The 25686-nt window shown below is 39.2% G+C and overlaps 1 protein-coding gene across 4 annotated transcripts in view; it reads left to right on the forward strand.

Moving 5' to 3' along the window:
* The first annotated feature begins 914 nt into the window (after window positions 1–914).
* CBFA2T2 (CBFA2/RUNX1 partner transcriptional co-repressor 2) overlaps window positions 915–25686 on the forward strand; it is a 162317-nt gene continuing 137545 nt past the window's right edge. Inside the window, exons 1-2 of one of the 4 annotated variants that reach the window (XM_051979128.1) lie at window positions 934–1026; window positions 20874–20927. Coding sequence is in view for 1 of the 4 variants with exons in the window: in XM_051979126.1 (XP_051835086.1) it covers window positions 993–1026 (34 nt within the window). In the remaining 3 variants the exon portion in view is untranslated. Of the gene's footprint in view, window positions 1027–20873; window positions 20928–25686 lie in introns of all 4 variants that reach the window. The other 3 variants (XM_051979126.1, XM_051979129.1, XM_051979123.1) reach the window with 3 other exon arrangements.

Below are 25686 nucleotides of genomic sequence, written 5' to 3' on the forward strand. Positions count from 1 at the left end.
AGGCAAACAAAAGTGAAAAAAATTCTATTCAATCTGCCCTAGAGTTTATCAGTTCTCTCTCTGAAGGTGGATGATAATTTTCATCATTAGTCTCTTGGATCTTTGATCAGCTAATCATCATTACTATGTACAATGATGTGCTCACTTCATCAATCCATATAGATCTTTCGATTTTTCTGAAACCATCCTGCTTGTCATGTCTTATAGCACAGTAGTATTTCGTCATAATCATATACCATAACTTATTCAGCCCTTCCCCAATTTATGGACATCCTCTGGATTGCCACCACAAAAAGAGTTGCTATGAATATTTTTGCACATATACGTCCTTTTTCTTTTCCTAATCTCTTTTGGGCTACCTAAGTTGTAGTATTACTACTTCCTTTTCTTACAAAGGTAATTTTCAAGGCTATTTTCAAATGTTTGGGAAAGGAAATTCAGCCCTCTTAGGGATGCATTCCTACGTTTAACCACCAATTCTATAAAGAAATTCTGCAGGTTCTCTCCTTCGCTAGAAGTTGATTCATTCTCCAAAAAAGGGAAGGAGGTGCAATCAAGCATAAGAGACTCAGGATGCTGGAAAGACTATGGACCAGTGAGCAAAGACCGGAGTCAAAAAGCCCAGCTATTACAAGATGCTCCAGTGACGTCCGAGTAGGCGGTTCCCCCTTCACAGCCCAGGAGAGGCGGGGACGTGATGCATTGTCAGGGGCCGGACCTGAAGCAAAGAGGCGGGACCAGGACGCTGTCGGGCCAGTCCAGGGATGGGGCCAGTTCGGGGAGGGGCGGGATCAGAATACGTCTGGGCCAGTCCAGGGATGGAGCCAGGTGGGGGAGGTGCGGGGGTGGGGCAGTCTAATGGTGGGGTGGAACCAGTCTGGAGGTGGGGCCAGCGGGGGGGCGGGGCTGCGGCCTAACTGAGCTGGGTCCAGCTCGGCCTCCGCTATCGGCGTTGGCTCGGAGCTGCTGGGACCGCGGCTGCACCACGGGCGATGGTGGGCATCCCGGGAGCGGCTGCCTTCCAATGTAAGCGGGGCTGGGACTGGGAGGATGCGACAAAGGGGTCCCAAGCCCTGGTGGCCCCACGGTCGGCGGGAAGAGGGAGTTGTGTATATCCATCTAGTGCTTAGAGGGTTGGGTGAGTGTGCTCCATCCACGCTGGCTCTCGGGGCTCTCCACGGCCATCGTTGAGCCGGAGGAGGAGGTGTCCATCATTGGCCCTAGAGTGAAATGTGATCCAGAACCATGGGCTGAGACCCAGAGAGGGGGATTAACTTGCCCAAGGTCACACAGCTCGAATCTAAGGTAAAGGCCAGGTTGGACACCCCCTCCTTTCCCTTGGGGTCCTGACGTTCAGTCCAAGCTACCTTCCATAGGGCCCCGCCTCTTTCCTTTCCACCCGGGACAAACCCACGGCATAAACACTTTCCCGCTATCTTCGAGTTCGGGCGCAATCCGGCGGCCAAGAGGCCTCAGGTTTGGGAGGGGGTCGTGTTTCCGGGCGCGCAGGCAGGGTTTGCCTTTGTGAAAGGGCAGACACCCTTTCTTCCTTTCCTTCCTCAGCCTCAATCAGCGATGGGTCCAACTAGATCCTTATGGTGAGGACTCCAGTAGGAGATAAGAAACTCATCTTTTGATAGAGACTCGGTCTTATTCCAAAAATTGGGGAAAGTCCTGCTTCCCCCTCTCCTAAAAAATGCTTGTTGACTGACTGACCGATCTCTGGAATGCTGGGCTAAGAAAACTAGCATTCTCTTGGAGAGGTTAACCTTTTTATAATCAGCTCCGGTTTACCTTTGGGCTCTTTCCAAAAAGTTGCAACTCTGTACCTGAGCTGGCTCGGAAAGGGCTAGATGTGGGAGGAAGCTTCGGACAATGAATCTTGCTAGAGGGGTAACTTCCCAATTTAGCTACGCCCGAGCATTCGTTTACCTTCTCTGGACGGGACCACTTACTAGGATTTGGTTGCCTCTTGATATTTTGTATGTGTGTAAAGCACATTTTTTTAATGGAAAAAAAATTAGTACACATTATTGTACTAGTTGGTAGTGGGGAAAACTCTGCAGATTTGGGATAGATAGATCACAGTCAGTAAGCATTTATTAAACACCTCTTATGTGCCTGGCACGGCTATATTCAAAGAACGATAAGAGCCCCAGTAGTAAGAGACTAGTAGATTTACTATCTATTGAGGAGACACATTCTAATGAGTAGATTTAAAGCCAACTCAACTCTCCCCTTTTACAGATAGTGCAACTGAGGTCCCCGGAGATTTAAAAACAGTGATCTCTTCTTCCCTACCGAATTTGATTCTTGAGCTCTTTATATTGCACAGAGCTGCCTCTTTACTGGGTTCAAATCTCCCTTTTGCTACTTGTGCGACTTTGAAATAGTTTCCTTTATCAGACTCAGTTTCCCCATCTGCAAAATGAGAGAGTTGGATTTGATGAACTCCTGAAGGTTCCTTTCAGTCTCCAAAAGTAAAGAAACAGGATCTGCTTTGAAGATTCAATTCCTGCTGCGTTGGGGGAGGGGGATGATCCTAAGTGAGTGAATTCCGGAAGTTTCCTTGGGCTGTATAGATGGGGCCTACCTGGGTGTTTATTTATTTGGAAGTGGAAATCTTCAGACTAATTTTTAATTGGAACATTTTGGATTTTGCATTAATTCAATTTTGGTTATGTTGAGAAAGGTTCTTTTATAAATGAAAGTGGGAAAGGAGGCTGAGAAAAACTTACTAGATTAGTTCCGTAGTCTTTCCTAAGTTTTGGTTCCCTGAATAATCATTCAGAACATAAAGCAAGCAAGAAAGTTTGACTCTTGGTCCATCATAAATTGTGGATTCATTTTGGGGGAAGGAGGCCAGATTTATGATTTCATCTTTATAGATCCCCACACTTTGTGTCTTTTGAAAAAGAGTGGCTTGTGCACCTTAAAGTTTCTAGAAGCAGAGACTTGTCCTTGGTCACTCAGTCAGAGTTGGTCCTAGGCAGAATCTGAACCCAGATCTTTTGTCTCCAAGGCCCTTCCTCTCTTCACTAGTTCATGTTATCTCAAGTGTTTCATAGAGCAAATTTGTACAGTTTTTGGTATCAAATCTTTTTTTTTAAATAATAATAGCTTTTTATTTTTCAAAATATATACAGAGGTAATTTTCAACATTAATGCTTGCAAAACCCAAATTTTTCTCCTCTCTTTACTTCCCCAAGTAATCCAATATAGATTAAACATGTGTCATTCTTCTAAACATATTTCCACATTTATCATGCTGCACAAGAAAAAATTAGATCAAAAGGAAAAAACAAACAAGCTAAACAAGGATAACTAAAGTGAAACTACTATGTTATGATCCACATTCAGTCCCCATAGTTCTCTCTTTGGATGCAGATGGTTCTCTCCATTACAAGTCTATTGGAATCACCTCATTGTTGAAAAGAGACAAGTCTCACATAATTTTGTTGCTGAGTACAATGTTCTTTTGGTTCTACTCACTTCATTTAGTATCAGTTCATGTAAGTCTCTCCAGGCCTTTCTGAAATCTGCTGATCATTCCTTATAGAATAATAATGTTCCATCACATTCATGGTGTCAAATCTTAATATGAGGAATGATTTGCTCAACTGGTACATGATCTTAAAGTTTTATCTCTATATAAATTTATGTACACTACACATGACTTTTAAAAGCACTTTTCATTTTAAAAACATTGAATAGGAAAAAAAATTATGTGGATTCTTATCAGTGTTTGTTAAGCCTTAGGGCAGTTAGTCTCTGCCTTCTAGAAGTTTATCTTGGTACTGAAACTATGGTGAAATGCAGAAAAATGTGATACTTAGAAACTGTGTTAGATTAGGTAACCAGACAAAAAGTTTTAGGAAAATTTAGGAAATTACTTGTAGCTGGGAATGGAAGTGGGAGTAGGGAGGAGAGGTGAAGAAAGGAAAGGAAGATGCTGAGGGAAGATTTCATGGTGACTGCTGTATCTCAACCTGGCTAGGAAGAAAATAAGAATTTTAGAAAGCAGCAAGTTTATAGAAATTATCTATAGCTAGAGATAATAAATATTATACACATTATATATGCATATATGTATATGTGTATATAGTCCACATATACATATCGACACACATTTATACTCATATGTATACACACAAGTATATATATTTGTGTGTTTTATCTGTTTATATCTATCCACCTTCCTAAATTCACTGAGGCAAGAGAGGGAAGGTTTATGAGTTTCCAGCTAGTTTAGTTGGACAGGAATATCATACAATGCATAAAAGAATTCAGAATAAAATGTGGCTGTAGAGATATCTAGAAATACTAGGTTGAGTTTGTATTTTTAATGGCTAGACTATGGGAGGGCACTGGAAATTTTTGAGCAGGTTAGAGACATGATGAAACCTTTATTTTAGAAAAATATTTTGTCAGCTATGTGGAGAGAATGGTTCGGAGAGATAAACAGATTGGAAGCAAGAAGATCCAGGAGAAAGCTATTACAGTGGTCCAATTGAGATATAATGTGGGTTTGAAAGAGGAAGCCCTATGATTTGAGGGGAGATTGTGGTGGGGAAGTTGACAAGATTTAGCAACTCATTGAGTATGAAGGAGTGAGGAAGAGAGAAAATTCAAAAGTTCATAGCAAAGTTTTCTGGGTCAAAATGACTGGGAGGAGGAAGATAGTGCCATTAACTGCAATAGGAAAATGAAGAGGAGAGGAAGGTTTAAGAGGAAAGATCATGAATTAAGTTTTGGAAGTGATGAGTATGAGATGTTTTCCAGACATTCAAGTTGTAAATATAAAGCATAGACTGCTGGAATTGAAAGGAATTTTAGAAGATAAAGCTTAGAATGTCACTGCTGAACAGGACTTTAGAACATTCAATTTCAGAGCTCTTAGAAGGAACTTTAGAATAATAACAATAATAGTAATTTGTTCAGTTGTGTACAATTCTTCATGACCCCATTTGAGGTTCTCTTGGCAAAGATACTGGAGTGGTTCTCTAGTTCATTTTACAGATGAGGAAACTGAGGCAAAGACAGTTAAGTGACTTTTTCAGGGTTATACAGTGTCTAAGGTTATATTTGAACCCTAGAGGATGTGTCTCCCTGATTTCAGGGCCAGTATTTTATCCACTGTGCCCCTAGCCCTCTCCAGTAGCCCAAGACTGGACAGTGCAACTCACAAGCATATGAATGGCTGAGAAGATCAGTTGCCTTCACTTACCGACTGGGGAAAGACAATGAAGGAAAAGAGCATGTTGGGATACCACTGGCACTGGTGATGGCCTATTCTGGCTCCACTGGTATAATAATAACCAGCATTTATATAGTGCAATAAGATCTGCAAAGCACTTTACAAATATTGTTTTGATTTGTCTTTTCAACACTTCTGGGAGGTAGATGCTATTATTATACCATTTAATTAGGGGTGAAACTGAGACATTCTGCAGTGAAGTGACTTTCCCAAGGACAAGCTAGTGTCTGAGGCTTGTGTAGAATATCAGAGTTATAAAAGAACTTAGAAATGTACCTGTAGAACCTAGACTATTAAAAATGATAGGAGTCTTAGAGTACAAAGAATAAAATATCTGTACTGGAAGGAACTGATAGGTTCCAGTACAGTCCTTTCATTTTGCAGAAAAGGGTAAGGGCCTTTCCCACCTGTCCCCAGCATATTAGTGGCAGAGCCAAGATTAGAAACAGCTCTCTGAATTCCAACTTCAGGGAATATCCATAGTCAGCCGCTTCTCTGGATAGCAAAATGCATAAACCAGGTCACCTTCCAAGGGAATAGAAAAAGCTTTTAGAAAGAAAAATGTTGGTAGGTACCCAAACTAGTTCACAAATCCCAGGGATGGGCGGATCCCTATCCCTCCTTGCAAAAAGATAGGAAGACCCAACTAAGTTAATAATTTTAGAAATAGATCTCTGTGGCAGGTCTTTCAGTCTTTAGTTCCTTTTGATGATGACTAATAGTAACAGCTAATATTTATATCTCATTTAAAAAACATTTGCAAAAACACTTTGCAGGGTGTCCCAAGTGACTTAGTGTGTTTTTAAACTGTAATGGCTTAAATTTAAAGAACTTAAAACTTCACTAAGGCTTTTGAGACACCCTTTAGAATTCTGTGAAGTAGGTATTATTATCCCCATTTTACAGATAAGGAAATTGAGACCAAGAGAGTTTAAATGATGAGGTTTATAGTCACATGGTTGATAAGACTCTTATATCTAGAGCTGGAAGAAACTTCAATTGCTATTTAGTCTTTCACAAGGAATTCAAACTCAAACCTTCCTGGTTCCAAGTTTATTCTTCTATCCACTATCTACTACTGCCGTCTGTAAAAGTAAACACTGACTATTTCGAAGTTTATATGAGAAGGGATGATGTAAAGGGATTCACATACTTTTTCATTCCATATATATCATTCTCCTAAAAAAAGTTTTCATTATCCTAAATGATTTGGAGCCAATAAAAATGAGTTTCATAGAAATAAAAGTGGAAATGCTAGAATTCAATTATCCCATAGGTGTTTTATCATAGATGGATATCTCAAAGAGGCTTTGGAAGTGTACTAGTTCAACTGTGGCATTTCACAGATCAATCAATTATAAAGCACCTACTATCTGCCAGGCACTGTGTTAAGTGCAGAGCATACAAAAAGAGGCAAAAGATGAAAGAGTCTCACCATTTATTGGGAGGAGCAACTTGCAAACAAATTATATGCTCAGGAAGCTTTTGTATCCATCCTCTCAAAAAGCAAGGAAAAATAGCAAATAATGAACAGAGAGAAAACGCTGGAATTAAGGAGGGGAATGTTGCATGTAGGAGGTGGGATTTTCATTGGGACTTGCTGGAAGCCAGGGAGGTCAGTTGGACTAGTCAGAGTCAAAAACTCTGTGAGTTTTCTGGCATAGAGGACAGCCAGAGAAATGGAGTGGAAATGTTCCAGCCAGGGAACAGCCAGGGGGTCAGAATCATTGGAAGAGTCTAGATAAGAAAACTGAGATCTAGAAATGTGAAGCAATGTGCAAAGTCACAAGGTCATTTCACTGAATATTTTTTAATGAAGGGGGAAGGAAGCATCTTCAACCTAAAATTCAACAAACCTTTATTCGGTGCTACAATTAAGTGCTTACTATATGCCCAGCACCATGTTAGTATTGAGGATACAAAAAACTAAAATGAAGTAACTCTTATCCTCAAGGAAGTACATGCCTAAGGCTTATGCCTAGATCTGGGGATAGGGATAAAAAAGAAAAATGACCTGGTCTTTCTTTCCAAGTAGTTTAGGAAAGCGCCTTCCCTCTATTGATTTCCAATTTGGGAGCAAGGAATGCCTTTTTTCTCTCTTTGTATTCCCAGCACTTAGGCCATACTGGGCCTTATTGACTGATGGAGCCAACCATACCTGTATACGTAGAAATACTTACACAGTAAGTGTCTAAGGCTATATTTGAACCCTAAAAGATGAGTCTCCCTGATTTCAGGGCCAGCATTTTATCCACTGTGTCCCTAGCCCTCTCCAGTAGCCCAGGTCTGGTGAGAAGACATAATAAGAAGTCCAGAAGGAATACTTACAGGAAAGCATGAAGAGCTGAGCTGCAGTTTACCTAGTCTGAAGAGAGGAATCAGGGAATATATTTTGAAGAAAATGACATTGGAGCTATGCCTTGAAAAAAGTTAGATTTCAACAGGTGGAGTTGAGGAGGGAATGTCTTCTTGTTTTGGGGAACAGTCTGCAAATAGGCTCCGAGTGGGAGCAGGGGGAGTTCTGAGAAAGGCTAGCAGTCTTGTTTGCTGAGAACATGTAGTATGGAATACTAAGGCTGGAACCATAAATCTGAGTTAGATGAAAGGATGAACTTAAGACATTTTATCTTATAGAGCTGTGGTGTCCCCCCCTCCCACCTTTTTTTAAAATCATGAACCTCAATAAAAAAATTTTGAGGTGAAGTCCCCTAATATGTATATTTTTTACTTATTAGAATGGTCATTGAACCAAGAAGACCAAACCTGTACTATGGATCCTGAACAAGTCACTTAATCCTTGTGTTCCCTTCTCTCCTGAAACAACTTTCTAAGACTATAAATTACCAAGAGATGTGCAGCTCTAAGATGGTAGAGTTGTGTGTATCATTAAAATCACAGGTCTTTTCCTCAATTCCTCTCCATGTACTATTGTACTAATGATTATGTGCATTATAAAAGTTTTATAAAAATAAAAATTTTTAAAAAGATGAGCTTAGATGAACTATGATTCTCAACTTTTTGTTGCGTTTTGGACCCCTTTGGTAGTCTGGTGAAGTCTATGAACCCTACTTCAGAATCATGTTTTAAAATAATTGAAGGACAGACTAGATTTCAATTAGAGGTTAGGGAAATTAAAGATGTAAAAATTTTCTATCCCTAAAATCTTTACACTGACCCTCTCAGCCTCTGGTTAAGAACCCCCTGTCCTAGGAAGCCACTGAAATTTATTCAGTGGGCACGTAACATAGTTCTATCTTACTGCAGGAAAATCTCTAGCAAATATGTGAAAAAATGCATTGGAGTGAAGATACATTTGAAACAGGGAAACCAAATGAGAAAGGCTTTTACAACAGTAAGCCAATGGAAAAAGGTGGGGATACTGAGACCGAATGATGCCTGAGTAGAGAAGTCTGTAGTTGAGGGGTGGTGCAAAAAAATATGGGATTAGGCAAATATTGGGTGAGTTGAGAGTGAAGAGTTGAGATTTCAAACATGGATGACAGGAAGGCCTTAGCTGAAATGGGAAGTTTGGGAAAAGGGGTAGATTTGGGGAGAAAGATAATAGAAAGATGAGATCTGTAATGCAGATTTGTATTTAGGTCTCTTTAGCCTGTGCTAGTTAACTCTGTCCCAATGAAAACCCAAAGTGGGAAGGTGGGGGAGAATGTGACTTAACTCTAAAGCAGGGCTTCTTAAATTTTTTCCACTTGAGGCCCCTTTTTGTCCCCTCTTGTCCCTCCCCAGTTTAGAGATCTCTAATATAAGAAGTAAGGAGCAACTAAAAGTTTTTGTGGAGGAAAACAATGGGGTCAGCATTAGGCATTAAGATTTTGGAGACTGTGAAAGGGGCCATCCAGTCCAATTTCTTCCCTTCACAGATGAGGAAATTGGGGATTTTAAACAACTTGTCCAATATCTCACAGGTGGTAAGCAGCAGAGGCTAGATTTGAACCCATCTCCTCTGACTCTAGACCTCATGCTCTTTCCACTGTACTGAGCCCAAGAAGTACTTATTTACTGAATGTCTGTCCAATCTAGCCTTTGCGCCTGGTGAGCTGAGAAACTGGAATGGAACTGGAGGGGGATTGTGGTGATAGGAGTGTGGGAAGCTTTATTTATGACCAAGTATTGAATTTACCTTTCCCAACTTCCCTGTTGCTTTGTGGTCTGAGAATGCAGAATCATTTTAAATATTAACTTGACCAAATCATAATTAGGAAGATAAACCTGGTGGGAGAAAAGTCCCATGCTAGGGGAGAAAATCCATATAGAATATAAATGACTTTGAAATTATCCATCTTCCCAGTCAGTGCCTGGCTATTTTTAGGGAGGGATGAAGCACCTTTAACCCACACTGTTTGCAAGTACATGGACTTCTCCAGACAGCATGAATTCAGTGGCTGAGGTTGGGCAATAAGGGTGTTGCAGTGTCCAAACCTGGATTTGGTGTCTGGTATATTTGTGAATGTGCTGGCGTCGCTTCAGAGACACTTAGTCTCCTGGGCTGCCACCCTTTTAGCTCAGCAGATTAGGGCTCTCCCGATACTCAGGATGCCAAGGGCCGTCGTCCCTCCTAGATTTAAGTCACACATGTGTTGGGCAGCTCTATCATGGGTTCCATCATGGAAGAGTATACCTCACCCCACCCCCTCCGGGTCAGCTGTCTCTCAAGTATGTGCCCTTTAACACAAGGAGAGCTGGTATAGGGAGTGGGTGGTTCAGAGCAAAGGTATTTTGTGTGTCCCACTTACTAAAAAAGAATTCTGAGAGTGTGACCCCTGTGGGGATCAGCTTTGGACACTATTACACATGGTGATGATAAGCATTTTGGTTGTACATAGGGCTGGACAGTTTCACAGACATTCTTTTACAGGTGAAAAAACAGGCAAAGGAGAGGATAGAAGTGGTCACTCAAGTAGTCATTCAAGGTCCCCTGTAATAGTGGCAGAACCAACCTGGCTTAGTCCAGGTCTCCTACTGCCTCATATAGCTTTTTCCCCGCTGCTCTATAGATACCCCATGGGTTTATTGAAATAGTACTGCAAGTCAAATTATCCTCTTCCTCTAAATTTGATAGATGATAGGACATTTTCAGATGTGATAATCCCTAATGAAGCAGAAAATAAGAAAAAAGAAAAGGGCTTTTTCTTGGCTTCAATGTAAATTTAGATGGCTTTTTGTTTATTTTTTTTTTAAAAAGGAAAGAAAGACAGATTAATATGAAAAGAGAGAAAAAAAGAAAGGAAGGAAAGAAGTTGACAGTTATCCAAAAGAGATGAACCAGTCTTCAGGAAGAAGGAAGGCCGGCCAGGAATTGTTAATCTGAAGTTCTTAAGGGGTTATGGATAGATTTTGGGGTCCTAGAACTTAGAGAGAAATTTACATCTCTATTTTCATTACAATTGGTTTCCTTTGTAACTCAATGTTTTTTGTTTTATGCATTTAAAAACATTCTGAGAAAAGGTTTATAGGTTTCTCTCCTCTCCTTTCCTTTTCCTTCTCCTCCACTCTCTCTCTGAGCTTTCTTTTCTGTCCTTTCCTTTTCTTTGTCCTTCCCTTTTCTTTGTCCTTTTCTTTCCTTCTTTTCCCCTTCCTTTCAAAAATAAACTGAATGCTATCTAAATTTACTTTGAGAAGTGTAGTGAACAAGAAAAGCAATCTTTTCTCAGTAGGGAAAATTACTTGGGAAGCCCAATTAACATTGGAATATTGCTAGATAAATATAGAATCTAAGGTGTTAAGGGAAATTATAAGCAGTGGAGCAGGCATAGGGAGTGTCAGCTCTTTTAGACTTCTTTGGCTATAAGCCAGGTCACCTTCCCAACCTTATCTTCTGTTCCAGCCAGTCGGTTCTGCTTTCCCTCACTCTCATGCCAGACTTTTGCTATTGTACCTTGGTGGGCTCTGTCCTTAGGGATGTTCTGCCTTCCTTGCCCTCTTTTCCTTTCCAATAAATAATGTTTTGATAGCTCTTTAAATTTTACAAAGTCCGTTGATGTGCATTATCTCATTTTATCCTTACTACAATCCAGCAGAAGAGTAATGAAAAATGATAAACTAGAAGACTGAGACCTCAGGTACTTCAAGTGGTTATTCATCGATCAAAGAAGTTAATGTCAGGGGCAAGAATGAGACCCCAGGATCATGTAGGTTTAGATTTAGAAAGAGTTTTAGCTTAAACTCTTCTTTGTGCAGGTGAGAAAACAAGCTGGTAGCAGCAAGGTCGCAAGGGTCTTTTCATCTAAAAGGAAGAATCATAATTCAAACTCAGACCTCCTGATTCCAAACCTAAAAACTTTCCCCAGATCTTTTCTGGATTTCAGGGCTCTCTTCACTCCATCCTTTAAAGTATTTCTCAGATGCTTTGCCCTGAATGAAGCCTATATCCCCCACAATCAATAATGACCTTCTTTGGACCTTATGCAGCTCTGGGTTTGGTTGTTTTTTTTTTTTTTTTTTTAATTTTTGTTTTGATAGAACATTTCCTGGCACAATTCTAAACTCTCTTGGGGGAAAAAAGGTTTTAAGAAATTCCTCATGTATTTATATTCCCCCAAAGTCTTTAAAAAACAAAAAACAAACCCAAGACATTCTTTTGCCCTTCCCAATAAACTATTCCACTATGCAGAACAGCCCTTTGGGGGTAAAGCCCCATTACCCCCAGCTTAACCACCCATTGAGATACAGTAGGATTATACCTGAGAATTTAGGAATACACACTGACAACCTCCTCTTCCCCTAGCCATTTCTCTTGATCTGGCTTGGTACAATAGTGTTGGATTTACATAACATACTCCCTAAAGCTTGAAGGGGGTTCTTTATAGTCGTGGGGCTTCCTGTCTCTTCTTGGTGATCATTAGCAATACAAAGGCATTTGGTCTCGCTCATTCTTAAGCATTTGTCTTTTTCTGTTGGGGGGGGGGACCCCATGCTTACATTCTCCAAAATTCATTCCCTTCTTGGTAGATTGTAGTCACAGTGAGCTGAGGAAATGAACTTAAATGATTAACCTGCATCATAAATGCTATTGCGAATCCTGTGAGGAGTCATCTTCCTGGAGGGCACTTATCCCCACCTCAGCCATTTTTTCTTTTAACTTTCTTGAATTTTTTGTTTTGTTTTTTCCTTAATTACAAAAGTAACACTTTTAATATTTGTTTTTGTTTTTTTCCCCCAAATTTTGAGTTCCAAATCTCTTCCTCTTTCCCCTTCTTGAGAAGGCGAGCAATTTGATATAAATAAAACATGTGAAGTCATGTAAAACATTTCCATATTAGCCATGCTGCAAAAAAAAAAAAATACAAATCAAAAACTTTAAGAATAATAAAGTAAAAAAGTATGCTTCAGTCTGCATTCAGATTCCATACATACTTTCATTTGAAGGTGAGCTAATATAGGAAGTCCTTTGATACTGTCTTGTATCATTGTGTTGCTTGGGAATCATTCATAGCTGATAATTGTACAATATTGCTGTTACTATGTATAATCTAATTTTGGTTCTTGCTCACTTCACTTTGCATCAGTCCCAGGTTTTTCTGAAAGCATCTTGCTCATCATTTCTTATAGCACAATAGTATTGTGTCATAAATCTGTACCACAACTTGTTCAGCCATTCCCCAGTAGATGGGCATCTCCTCATCTTAGCCACTCTTGATAACACCTTATCATTCTTATCACAGCAATTCCTAGTAGAAGGGGATCTTGGATATTGGCATTTCAGAACTCTCTCTGAGTCACTGTGTGTTTCTACTGCATGTATGCAGAAAGACCTCTAATTGAAACTGTTCTTTTATGGACTGTATTCAGGAGTGCCATTTGTGGGGTCATTAGGAAGGCCTTATCAAGGAAAGACTGATATCCTAACCCACAGGGCATCAGGACCTTGGACTAAGGTCTTCAAACTGGACTTCCAGGACCTTGATCTGAATGGGGTGTTTTTCCCGCACTGCAGACTTTTAAAGAGAGCAGTGAAGAGCTTGCTTCTGCTAGCAAGCATCGCTCCAAAGTGCCTGCATTGGGGCAGCAGAAAGAATGCAATCAGAAAATTCACCAAAAAGACCCTTTGGAAGCCCAGACACTATAACTTAAGCTAGGTTTTCTGAGGCTAGGAAGTTCAGGAGTTGCATTAACTGGAATGGAAGGAATCCTCCTATAGCTCTCTAATAGTTTTCAAATAGTTTTAATTATTTGTGGTATGTATGAAACTAGACAAGTCTAAATAAGACATTACTTCCTCCCAGAGCCCCTAACATCCCTTTGCCTATCCCTTACTCTCTGGACCTCGTGCACATGGTTGGTCCCAAATATTTCTTTAATTGAATTTGCTTTACCTACAAGGTAAAGGCCTAAGTTTTGGCTCTTTGCCTATTTACTCTTTATACACAGTTGTAACAAGGTTTTTGTGAGGGTTTGAAGTGTGTTTTTTTAAAAAACCTAAATTTCCATATCCCAAATTTAGAAAGTTGGAACAAAGAGTTTCTATGTGTAGCTTTAACAGCAAGAAAGAAGAAAAACAATTACAGGCAGGCCAAACCAGTTTGTTCAGACTGCTTCAGCGCTGATGTTCATAACCATCTCCTGCTTCCTAGAGAAAAGATATGAATAATATTCAATGTCTCCAGTAAAAAGCCAGGGACATATGTGAAACATTGAGGTTTCCATCCAAAAAGGTTAACCTTTAGTTAAAAAATCAAAACCAAAACAAAGGATTTTTTTTTGGGGGGGGAACAACTGTTGCTTTGAAGGATTAAATGTCATTCCTTCAGAAAATTCTACATCTCTGTAGAATTTGGGGGGGGAGGAGAATGAGAACAACATTTGGGGGAAAGAAAGCATCTGAGGGGATCTGGAAATGTCTGTGTTGGAGGGGACTCTTCTATCCCAAATGCTTTTTGTTTTGTTGGGGAGGGGAGGAGCAAATCTAAGTCAGGGTCACATAGTTAAGAAACAAATTGCCACAGGGGGACCTAGGAATGTGTAAGAGGAGGTGGAGCTGAAGGTTTTTAGGTTTCTGCCTTCTCCCAGTGACATCTCTCATTCTAAAAACCTGGGGAAGAATGAAAAGTTTCAAGTTAGTGACATGTGTTTGTTTTCATCTCTGTACACATTGTGTTCTATTAGGGCATAGATTAGAATTTTTCTTTTCTTTTTTTTTTGGTGGAATATTTGAAAGGGGACAGTGGGTTGAGGTCCAAGGTTTGGAATTTATTGAATCAATCAATCATAATTTATTAAAGGCCTATTATGTTACTGGACATTGTGCTAGACTTTGGGGATCATAGATTTCGAGTTAAAAGGGACCTCTGAGGTTATCTCCATCTAACTCCTCATTTTACAAATGAGGGAAACTGAGACTGAGAGATTAAAGTGAGTTGCCCAATATTAACATAGTAAGAGGCAGAGATAGGATTTGAACCCAGCTCCTTCTATGCTTTTTAGAATCATTTTCTGGGGGGGGAGGGACAAGGAGGGCAAGGATCTTGGGGTTAAATGACTTGCCAAGGATTATACAGCTAGTAAATGCCAAGTATTTGAGGTCAGATATGAGTCCTGAGGACTTCAGGCCCAGTACTCTATCCAGTGCGCAGCTCCTTCTACTCAACACCATTTCCCTTTATGTCACACTGACTCGATTAAAAAGTCAAAAATCAAATTCCCTTGTCTTTTAATTAAACAACTTCTTGACTTGGATTCGTGAGTTGATTTTAGTACTGTTTGATTCTGTACAGGTTTATTCTGGATAGAAACCTGTCAAAAGATAGAATTGCAGTTTTCAGAGGCAGCAATGGTCTTGATAGAAGGGATATAAGAAATCATTATACTACTGTAGAGTATGGATTTTTTAAAAAAATTAATGCCTTTTGTTCTAATATCACATTTATTTCCAAATACATTCTTTTCTTCCCTTCCCTAGTTATCCTTGTAGTAAGAATTCCTCTCCCCTCCCTCCTCCTTTGGTATAGAAAGGATTTAAAAGGAAAGGAAGTAAAAGTAGTTTGGAAAATTCCAAACAGCGGGTCTGTAGGGGTTGATTGGATATATAGTATTCAACATCCATAATTCACTATCTACCCAGTAAAGGGAAAGAGATGCATTTTATTATTTGTATATTAATTTTTAATAGCTGTTAAAGGGTATACATCTCAGGTTTTTTTGTTTGTGTGTTTGTTTGTTTGGTGAGCTTCTTAAATCAAATGTGTGTTTAATCAGAAAATGTGAGACAAAAGATCAAGAGTTTAATTTTTTTACTATTCTCTAAAAGGAAAGATGGAAGAAGCTGTGTAATTGGCGAATTTTTTACCCAACATGAGTCCTGGAATATGAGCCTAAGTGTATAGGAAGATCCTATTTATGGGCTGCTAAATAGCCTGCAGGGTATTCCCAGGCCCTTCTATCAAGATACTCTGATAACTCTGCCAATCCAAATTTCAATATCGGAAGTAAGTAATAATATAATAATTCCAGTCTCTTAATCTCTGTCCAACAATAATTACAACTATTGCCATATTTTTTAATTTACAAAGCCCTTTACTTATAACAACCCTCTAAAGTAAGTAGCACAGTTATTGTACTTTTTTGTATAATATGAAACACCTTCCCACTTCCTTCATTCTCCCAATTCCCACAAGAACTGGCAGGTTGGGTTCCCAGAGGATGGTCCTCTACCCCTCCTAGAGTTTTCTAATACAACATATTGTTCTTGAGCCTCCATCTCATATGCTCTCTACTGATCATCTATTAGCCAATCCAAGTTAATTAGCCTTTAGAAACAAGCATTTACTAAGGTATAATTAATAGGAAGAATACTTGGTACAAAACATTACCCACAAACTGGGGCATACTGTCCTAACATACAAATTCCTTGGGGAAACTGGGCTCAAACTTAGCACATGTGGCCAACATATAACTCAGTGTTTTTGTTTATTGGAAGTAATTTTCTTCCTTTATGGAATCCTCATACAATTCTCTTGGAATTTATCTTCCTTCTAGAGTCTGAGAATCTCTGTCCGTATAGAGTCCTTTTTCAATATGTCCAGTTTGGCCTTAACTTTGATGTGTTTCTCAGCCCTAAAGTGATAGTAACACTGGCATTAGCCTCTGTTGCTCCGGAGACAGTACTGCCAAAAAAATGAGTTCATGTCTTTCAGAGTTCACAAGATCATCCACTGGGGGAGGAAGAGAAATTCAGTCTTCTTAGGTTGGCTTGTTGCTGAAATCTCCTGGTGTAAATATTGGAATCCATAGATATTTATAGGCATAGGTTTGTATAAGTATATATGATATACATGAATGTATGTATGTCTATATACATATATATTACATAAAAATGTAGACATAGGTATGGATAGATATATGTGGTATGGATTACTATATGTGTGTCTATATATATTATACTATACATATATGTGTGTAAGTATAGTATGTATAGGTATATATGGCATATATGAATATATACATGTATGCCTATATATAGGTGCTATACTTTATATGTGTGTATAGATATAGGTATGTATAGGTATATGTGAATAGATTTGTGTGTCTATATACATATGTATTATACCATACATATATGTGTAGGCAAAGATATGTACAGATATATATGGTATATATGAATATCTATGTGGGTCTATATACATATATACTCTATATGCTTATACATATCTACCTATATATATATGTATATATATATACACACACACACATATATATGTATGTATTTCCATCCAGAAGTAAATGATTCTTTAAACCCTTCTTCATAGCCACCATCTGCTTTCATTCAGTTATCCAAGTACCGCGTGCTTCCCAGATTTATGAAGAATTTGCGCATGCCTAATTCACATCTTAGGTTGATTTATTCAGTTAAGAAATGTATGTTCTCTCTGTCCACATTAAATGTAAACATTCACCCAAACACACAGACAAAGGAATTGTCGCCCAGATAGGTGATAGATATAATAAAAGACTGATAAGTCTTCTCTAAGCCAAGGACTGCCTCTTAACTGAAACAATGTTTCATAGTTCTTAGGTTTCTCTTTGTGGATAATGTTTTTATAGTAACTCTGTGGATAAATGTTTTTCTTTTGAGCTACTTTAAGTCTGCTTTGCTCATGTGGAGCACGGCCCCTTCTCTGATAAGGGCACGCCGAGCTGGGCAATCCTGTGCCAGTATCTCCTCTGTCACAAATCAGTTCCAGAGTTCTTATGAAAGACCTTGAGAACTGTCCTTGTATTGCCTTTTCTGAGCTCCATGTGAGCGCTTGCCCTGTGGGGGGAAAAATAGAATAGTCATTTTGGCGAGGGGACATCTGGCATTCGAACAATGTGGCCAGCCCCACGAAGTCGTGCTCTCTGTAATAGATAGAGTTGGAATGCTTGTTAGTTTAGTTCGAGGAAGGACCTCTGTGTCTGGTATCTTATCCCGCCAGGAGATCTTCAGAATCTTCCTGAGACAATTCAGATGGAAGCCATTCAGTTTCCTGGTGTGGCGCTGATACACTGTCCAGGTTTCACAGACACAAAGGCTCTGCAGACCTTCAGTGTGATAGGCAGTCCACTACCTCTCCTCTCCTGCTCTATCCCTTTGGAGCCTCCCAGACACTGAGTTAGCTCCAGCAGTTTGTGTGTCAACCTCATTGTCAATGTGGACATTCCTGGAAAGTATACTCCTGCCAAGGTTAAGTGAACTTAACCACAACATTCGGAACTCCTCTGTTTGCCGTAGCCGATGGTTCCACATACGGATGATGTACTGGCTGACGGAAAACCTGTGTTTTCTTAGTATTAATTGTTACATCAAAATGAGCACAAGCAGCAGAGAATCGATCTATACTTTGTTGCATTTGGAGCCTGTATTGAATGTCCAATTATTTGCAAACTAAAAATCTGCATCAGTACTCCCTCCATTTTGGTTATGTTTTATTTTTCTGATCACCTTCACTTCTGAGTATATTCCTCCTCATTCTCTTCCCCAGTAAACTATGATACAGTGTAAAAAAGAAAAGGGGAAAGGGATGAAATGATAAACATTAATGCTCTTTTTGACCAGCATCTCATGAGCAGATAAGATGAGATTAACCTTGGGCTGCAGCAAAAATGGCCAGTAAAGGAGAAATCCAATGTACCTTCCCTGACTCATCTACTTTCCCTTTTCCTACTTTTCCTAAACATGTAGTAGAGTATTGGAGCTTTCCTTGCCTCTAGGCTAAGGGCGCTGCCTTTTTTTTTCCAGCTTTTATTTTTTTTTCAGCTATATGAGCTCATACTTTCTGAAAGTCTTGTTGAACTTGCGTGAACTATTTCTCCAGCAGAGCCTGGGTTCACTGGCCACACCCCCTACTTCCTCTTCCATCTCAAGTATAATTTTACAGCTTTTCTTCTCTCCAGTACCTAGATCAGGACACCGAATTACAACCACCTTCAACAGGTCTCAGCTGTTGTGATCCTCTCACCTCCCTAAATGCCCTTGTCCTTAGCCCTTGATAATAGAAGAGAGGCAGTAATTTCATTAGTAGTGGAGGCCAGGCCACTGGCCTGTGCATTAAGAAACTGGGGGTCACCCCAAAAAAGGGAGTCTAGTGGCACACAGGGGTGCAGTAGGGATCCTTATCTATCCTCACAATGAGTGGCAATAGGTCTATCTTTTTTGTCCTCCTCTCCTTGTCCTAGGGTTAAAAGGTTGGGGGGGGGGGGGGGAAGGAGGAGGTTTTGCCTTTCTTAATTGCTTTCCTGGTGTGCCTCTGGAAAATGCAAAAAAGTGATAAAGCCATTTAACTAGACATTACCATTTTCTATAAGGCTTCTTGTTTTACAAAGTGGTCTTTAAAAGCTTTATCTAAAATATAATTCCATCTAGAAAAGAATGTAGGACTTTTCAGTGTTTTACCTCTGGCCTTCAAGAAGTTAGGTAAAACTCTTAAGTAGAAAAATGCTGAGTTTGTATTGGGGTTTGTATAGATCTGTGTTTTGTTCATTTATTTGATCCTTCCTAAAAATGATGATACTTTGCACTAAATTTGCTTCCCAAGTTGATATGAGGGGCTTTTAAAAGGCTCTTTTTTTATATATATATATATATTAGGAGGAGAGATGGAAGAGCATATTGGGTTATTTGGTTTATTGTTTGAGTTAATATGCTTCTCCTTTCAAAAAAGGTTCATGTATTTTGCTTTGAGAAATCAAACATTCCTTCTTTTTAAATTACTGATAAAAAATGTAAATTTGATTAAATTTAATTTGACAGAATAGACATTTTCCAAAGTTTTATTTTTTCAAAATCTCTTACTTGTACTATTCTAAAGAGTGGTTATAGAACTTAAGATATCTGTAAAAATCATTCACCTTGAATGCGGACACCTTCAAACACATGCCAGGAATTTCAAATGTATTCTTATCTATTCTGCAAAGATTGAGTATCTATTGACTATAGAGCCCTGTGCTAAGTGTCAAGTATACAAAGGCATTCTCTGATCTGTCAGCCAGTATGTGTCAACTACTATTCTATCTACTATTACTACTACTACACTACTATTGCTACTACTACTATTACAACTAGTACTGCCACTACTACTACTGCCATTACTACTGTGCTACTACTACTAACTACTTCTATTACTACTGTGCTACTACTGTTGCTGCTACTATGCTTCTGCTACTACTACTACTGTACTACTACTACTGTGCTGCTACTACTACTATTACTACTGTGCTACTATTGCTACTACTACTAGTACTACTAGTACTGCTACTACTATCATTACTACTGTGCTACTACTACGCTGCTACTACTACTACTACTACTACTACTACCACCGTGCTGCTACTACTATTACTATTGTGCTACTACTGCTACTACTGCTATTATTACGAGTACTGCTACTAATACTTCTACTATTGCTACTACTGCTACTGTGCTACTGCTACTACTACTATTACCACTAGTACTGCCACTACTACTACCTTCATTACTACTGTGCTACAACTACTGCTTCTATTGCTACTAGTACTATGCTTCTGCTATTACTACTACTGCCACTACTACTGTACTACTACTACTACTGTTCTACTTCTACTACTATTACTACTACTGTGCTGCTACTGCTACTACTATTAGTACTGTGCTATTACTATTACTACTACAGTACTGCTACTATTACTCCTGCTACTGTGCTACTGCTACTACTACTACTATATGTTATTTCTCAGATGCATTTGTAAATAAGTATGGCTTTGTGGATGGGTGGAAGGAAAGATGGATGGGTAGATGATAGGTGGATAAATAAATGCATAGATGCAGCATATATATGCTGCATGTTGGGTATATTATATATCAGAGGCAGCTAGATGTTGCCATGGAGAGAACTTTGGCCCTGAGCAAGAGGACCTGATTTAAATCCAGGCTCAGACACTAGCTGTGTGGTCCTGGGCAAGTCACTTAACTGTTCTTTGCCTAAATTTCTCCATCTGTAAAATGAAGATAATAGCATTATTTACCTCCTAGGGTTATGACATTTAAGTGAGATAATATTTGCAATTCTGTTGTTGTTTTTGTTCCCATTTGGGATTATCTTGGCCAAAATACTGAAGTGGTTTGCCATTTTCTTCTCCTGCTCTTTTATAGATGAGGAAACCAAGGCAAATGAGGTGATGTGAGTTGCCCAGGGTCACACAGCTGGTAAGTGTCAGAAAGCCAGATTTTAATTTAGAAAGATCAGTTTTTCCCACATGACTTACTGTTCCCACTGTGCAACTTAGTTGTCCGTGTGTATATATATTATGTACATATACACACATATGGATGTGTGCACACATTGACATGCATGTATGTGTAAGCACAATACATATGTACTGTTATGTGACTTTGGGCAAAGCCTTTATCTGAGTGCTTTGGGGCACTAGAATTTGGGAGAACTCTGGCTAGAAATTGGGAGAAGTTGTTGGTCTGTGTGTTTGTATGTATACATAGTTCACTAGTGTAGAGATACCCTTGTGATAATAAATGTAAATTGGTACCTACTTTGCAATTTAGAGCCCTGTAGAGTTGGCCAGAACCCTGGAGTTAAATGACTTTCTCTTGTGATCTTTTGGCCAGCATTTCTTGTGGTGGGACTTGAACTCAGTTCCTGACTTGAACCCAATTGTTCCTGATTTCCTTTAAAGCTGCCCCATAGATTTGCTGTTTTTTTTTTCTGCTATTCTTTCTTTGTTGTACCTAGTAATTTGTGGCAAACTGGCTTGCTCCAAACCATGCTGGCCATATTCTTTCTTACAGTTTCTTATAGTTGAAAGTACCCGCCCTATGATTAGATTTGCAAGGTTTAGGGGCAAATATGGTTTTTAACTAGCTTTTCTTAGTTGTATTTCATCCTTAGGCAAGGGCCATCATGCCTATATTTTAAGATAGGGCCCCAAAATCCAAGCTTTCATTATCTAATGCCAACTTAAAATTAATTTATTTTTATCACTGCCTTTTCTTTTGATCACCTTCATTTCCAAATATATTCCTCTTTTTCCAACTCAAGTGAGCTGTCTCTAGTAGCAAAAATCTAAAAAGAAAGGGAAGAAAATCAAACTCAATTCAGCCAAGTTAGCAAGCCTACCAATCATCAGAGGTCTGGCACTATATACAGTGTACCTCACATACAGTCCCTTACCTCTGCCATATAGGCACAAAAGTGCATTTTCTTAATTCTTCTCTGAGACCAGGAATAATCATTATGACTGATGGTCCATTTTGAGTTTTATTTCTTTACAGTGATATCTGCCTTTCTTCCCCATATCATCTATTTTCCATGATGAAGATAGCACTTGGACCTCCAAAGTTTTTGGTTTCTGGTCCAGGCTTCATTATCCTGTCAGTACTTTCCAGGCCTCTCTTGTTGATCTCTATTGACTAATCTTCACAACTTGTCTCTTTTTCTCCTCTTTTTCCATAACTAGTAACCTTTTACCTGATAGTGCTAGTGGACATAGCTGGCCGGTGTTCTATCCCCTGTTGCACCTCAATGTTCTCATTTATGTTCTTTGGAAAATAAGAAGCTACTTCTTCTGGAATTCGGTCCAGCTCAGGCCTCTAGAGGAAGAGCCTTGTACAGAGAACTGTAGTGCAAGGAATGTTAAATTTGGAAGCAAAGGAGCTGGGTGTAAATTCCAGTCTGCCCCTTACTATCTATGCTGTGTGAGTGTGATTCCCAATCTTTGGACCTTTTTCCCTCAGCCTTCCTAGTTTCCACCGGTAGCCATGAAGGCTATAATTCTACTGACCTCTTATGTCCTTTCCATTTAAAAACTACAATTCTGTGGTATTTGAAGATCAAAATGAGCCTGATTTTTCAGTAAATTGTTTTGTCCCTCCTGAGGCAAATGGGGTTAAGTGACTTGCCTAGGGTCACACATCCAGGAAGTGTCTGAGGCTAGATTTGAACTCAAGAAGATGAGTCCTCCTGATTCCAAGCCTGGTACTTTATGAAATGCATTACCTAGCTGCTCCTTGTAACTATGACTCGATAACTTTTCCAACATTCAAGTCCTTTGCACTTCAATTGTGACATTCAGAGATTAAAATGAGTCTGATTTTCAGTAAATTGTTTTTGAAGTGATTGAATTACCAACTTTTTATAGTGCCTGGCTCGTTGTAGGAACAACAGCAAAAATAATAATAGGCACTTAGTAATCAATATCTACTTATTGATTTTGAAAACAGTTTGGTCTTGACACTAAATTCCATAGGGTGCCATAATCACAGCTAGGGAGAGTAAATCACTTTTTTTAATAATAACTTTTTATTTTCAAAATATATGCAGAGATAGTTTTTTAATCCTTGCAAAACCTCGTGTTCCAAATTTTTTCTCCCTCTCTTCCCTTCCCTCCCAGATAGCAAGTAATCCAATATATCTTAAACATGTGTAAGTGAATCACATTTGTTTAAAAAAAAAAAAAAGATTTTGCAGTTCTTTGTGACATGTTGGTTTAAATTTCTCTTATTTTCAGATATAGACATAGTCCTAAGATCCTCTACCTTAATTGGACTGCCTTTGGAGGTTTTTGTTCAGTTCGGGGAGTACATTTTAGGAAAGATTAACAAATTGGAGCATGCCCAGGAAGGGCAACCAGGATGTTTAGGAAACAGAAAATCAAATCTTATAAATGCATGATTTGAAGAGACTGAATGGGAGAACTCCTTGACCCCCTTTGCCATAATTGTTGTCTTAATAAGTATTTTAAGAAGTATTCTGTGGCAAAAACTTGTTTTCTTGGGGACAGAGGACCCAAATGACATCGGGCAGATAAGATCTTTGGGCCTCAGTTTACTTATCTGCAAAATTAGACCAAACCAACGAGATGGTCCCAGAGATCCCTTTCAGCTTGAATTCTAGGATCCTATGAATAATTTTCTGAGGATCAGCTATCCAAAATGTTACGGGCTGTCACATCTTGAGGTGAAATTAGGGTTTCTCCCCACTTAAGGCTTTCCAACAAAAGGTTGTATGACCACTTATCAGAGTGCTTTGTCAAAGAGATTCATGGGCAACTACCAGTTGGATGGCATGTCCCCTTCCTCCTGCTCTGAGCTCAGATTAGTGTCAATGGTTTGGCCCCAGCTTTTGCCCGCAGCCGCAACTGCCTGCCTGAGTTCCCAATAGGTAATTTATGGTGTGAGAGCTTGGCCATGTGCTGAGCTGCAGGCTTGCTCTGAGGAAGGCCTCTTTGTGCACAGGCTCATTTGCCAGACCCTGTTTACATAAGGGCTCTCTGTGAGGTAGGGGGAAAACAGACAGACAGTCAGCCTGAGAGTCTGTTTTACATACCAATTAATCCTGGAACATGCCAGACTGACTCAGACATCACAAGATCACGGAGAAAAGAGATTTCAGATTTTATTAAATCTATCCTCAGTAGATTAATATTTATTTTTAGAAATATTGGTGGGGGTATCTGTGGAGAATTGTGTGTACTAGATATATGCAATTTGTTTTCTTATTTAAATAATTTCTTGTACCTAGCCTGACGTTGTCAGAGTAACTGGGTTCAAATCTCTTTCTTCTGTCACCCCACTCAACTTGAGGAGAGCAGTTAATTTCATGTTCTAATTTGTCAATATATTTCCTAATATGTTCCCCCAGAACTGAACAAAACCCTCCAAAGATAGTCCAATCAAGGTAGAGGATCTCAGGGTTGTATCTATACCTGAAAGTAAAGGAAGTTTAAACCAACCTATCTCAAAGAAAAGCAAAATCCTCCTTCTCCTCCTCCTCCTCCTCTTCTTTTTTTCTTTACAGATATGATTCACTCTCCCCAGCTTTAGTTTCCTCAAGATTAAAATGAGAGGACTGGGTCTCTTCCATGAGTTGCATGAATGTTATACACTAGAGCAAACCTTAACAGATAATCTAGTCTAACCCTTCTGTACAGCTTGAGGTAATTGAGGTTCAGAGTGGAGCAACAGACATTCACAGTTATATAAGAAGGATTCTAACTTTTCTCTCCTGGGTCTAGTTCAGTATTTTTCACCATGTTGCAGTCAGGTTCCAAGAGTTTGAATTTATCTTAATTTTAACATTGCTAAACACTTTTTTGGGATGATCGATCAAATCACATATTCATTGTCAGAGTTGTGTCATTTGTAAATTGGGAATAAAACCTATTTCTCCCTTCTCACAAGTAGCTGTTGTGGAGACAGATTCACAATATTTTGTGTTTGTTATGATTAGTAGTTAATGTTTATATAGTTCCTACTATGTACCAGGCTAAGTACTTTATAATTATTATCTTATTTGGTTCTCACAACAACTCTGGGAGGTCAGTGCTATTATCCCCAATTTACAGATAAGGAAACTGAGGTAAATAGAGGTTAAATGACTTGCTCAGGATCACATGACTAATAATCATTTGGGTCCAATTTTGAATTCAGGTCTTCCTGACTCCCTACCCGGTACCCTCTACCCACTATACCACTTAGTGCCAATCTATGTCATTTTGGTGTAGGCAATTTGTTCAGTCATTTTTCATGATCTGATTTGGAGTGTTCTTGGCATTTCTTTCTTCAGCTCATTTTGCAGATGAGAAAACTGAGGCAAACACATCTAAGTGTGTTTACTAGTAGTCTAATACTAGGTATTGCTCAGGTGCTGTGAATATAGTGAGAAAAATGTTGGAGTTCTGCCCTCAAGCAGCTTGAATTCTACTCTTCACCTTGCATTGATGTCATTGGACAGGACAAAGAATATTGGATTTGGAATCAGGAAACTGGTTCTAATCTCATTACTGCTGTTAGCTATCTGGGTAGCTGCTCTGGCTTTGCTTTGGGCTGTATAATCTCCAAGGACTCTTAATTCTAAATGCCCATGTTCCCATGGAAAGGGAGGAAGGAATAGAGTAGTTGTTTAGGGTAGGGATGGAGGAGGCTGGAGTTCCGAGCCAAAAGCAGCCTTTGT

The sequence above is a fragment of the Antechinus flavipes genome, chromosome 2 (assembly GCF_016432865.1).
Source record: "Antechinus flavipes isolate AdamAnt ecotype Samford, QLD, Australia chromosome 2, AdamAnt_v2, whole genome shotgun sequence".
Taxonomy (NCBI): Eukaryota; Metazoa; Chordata; class Mammalia; order Dasyuromorphia; family Dasyuridae; genus Antechinus; species Antechinus flavipes.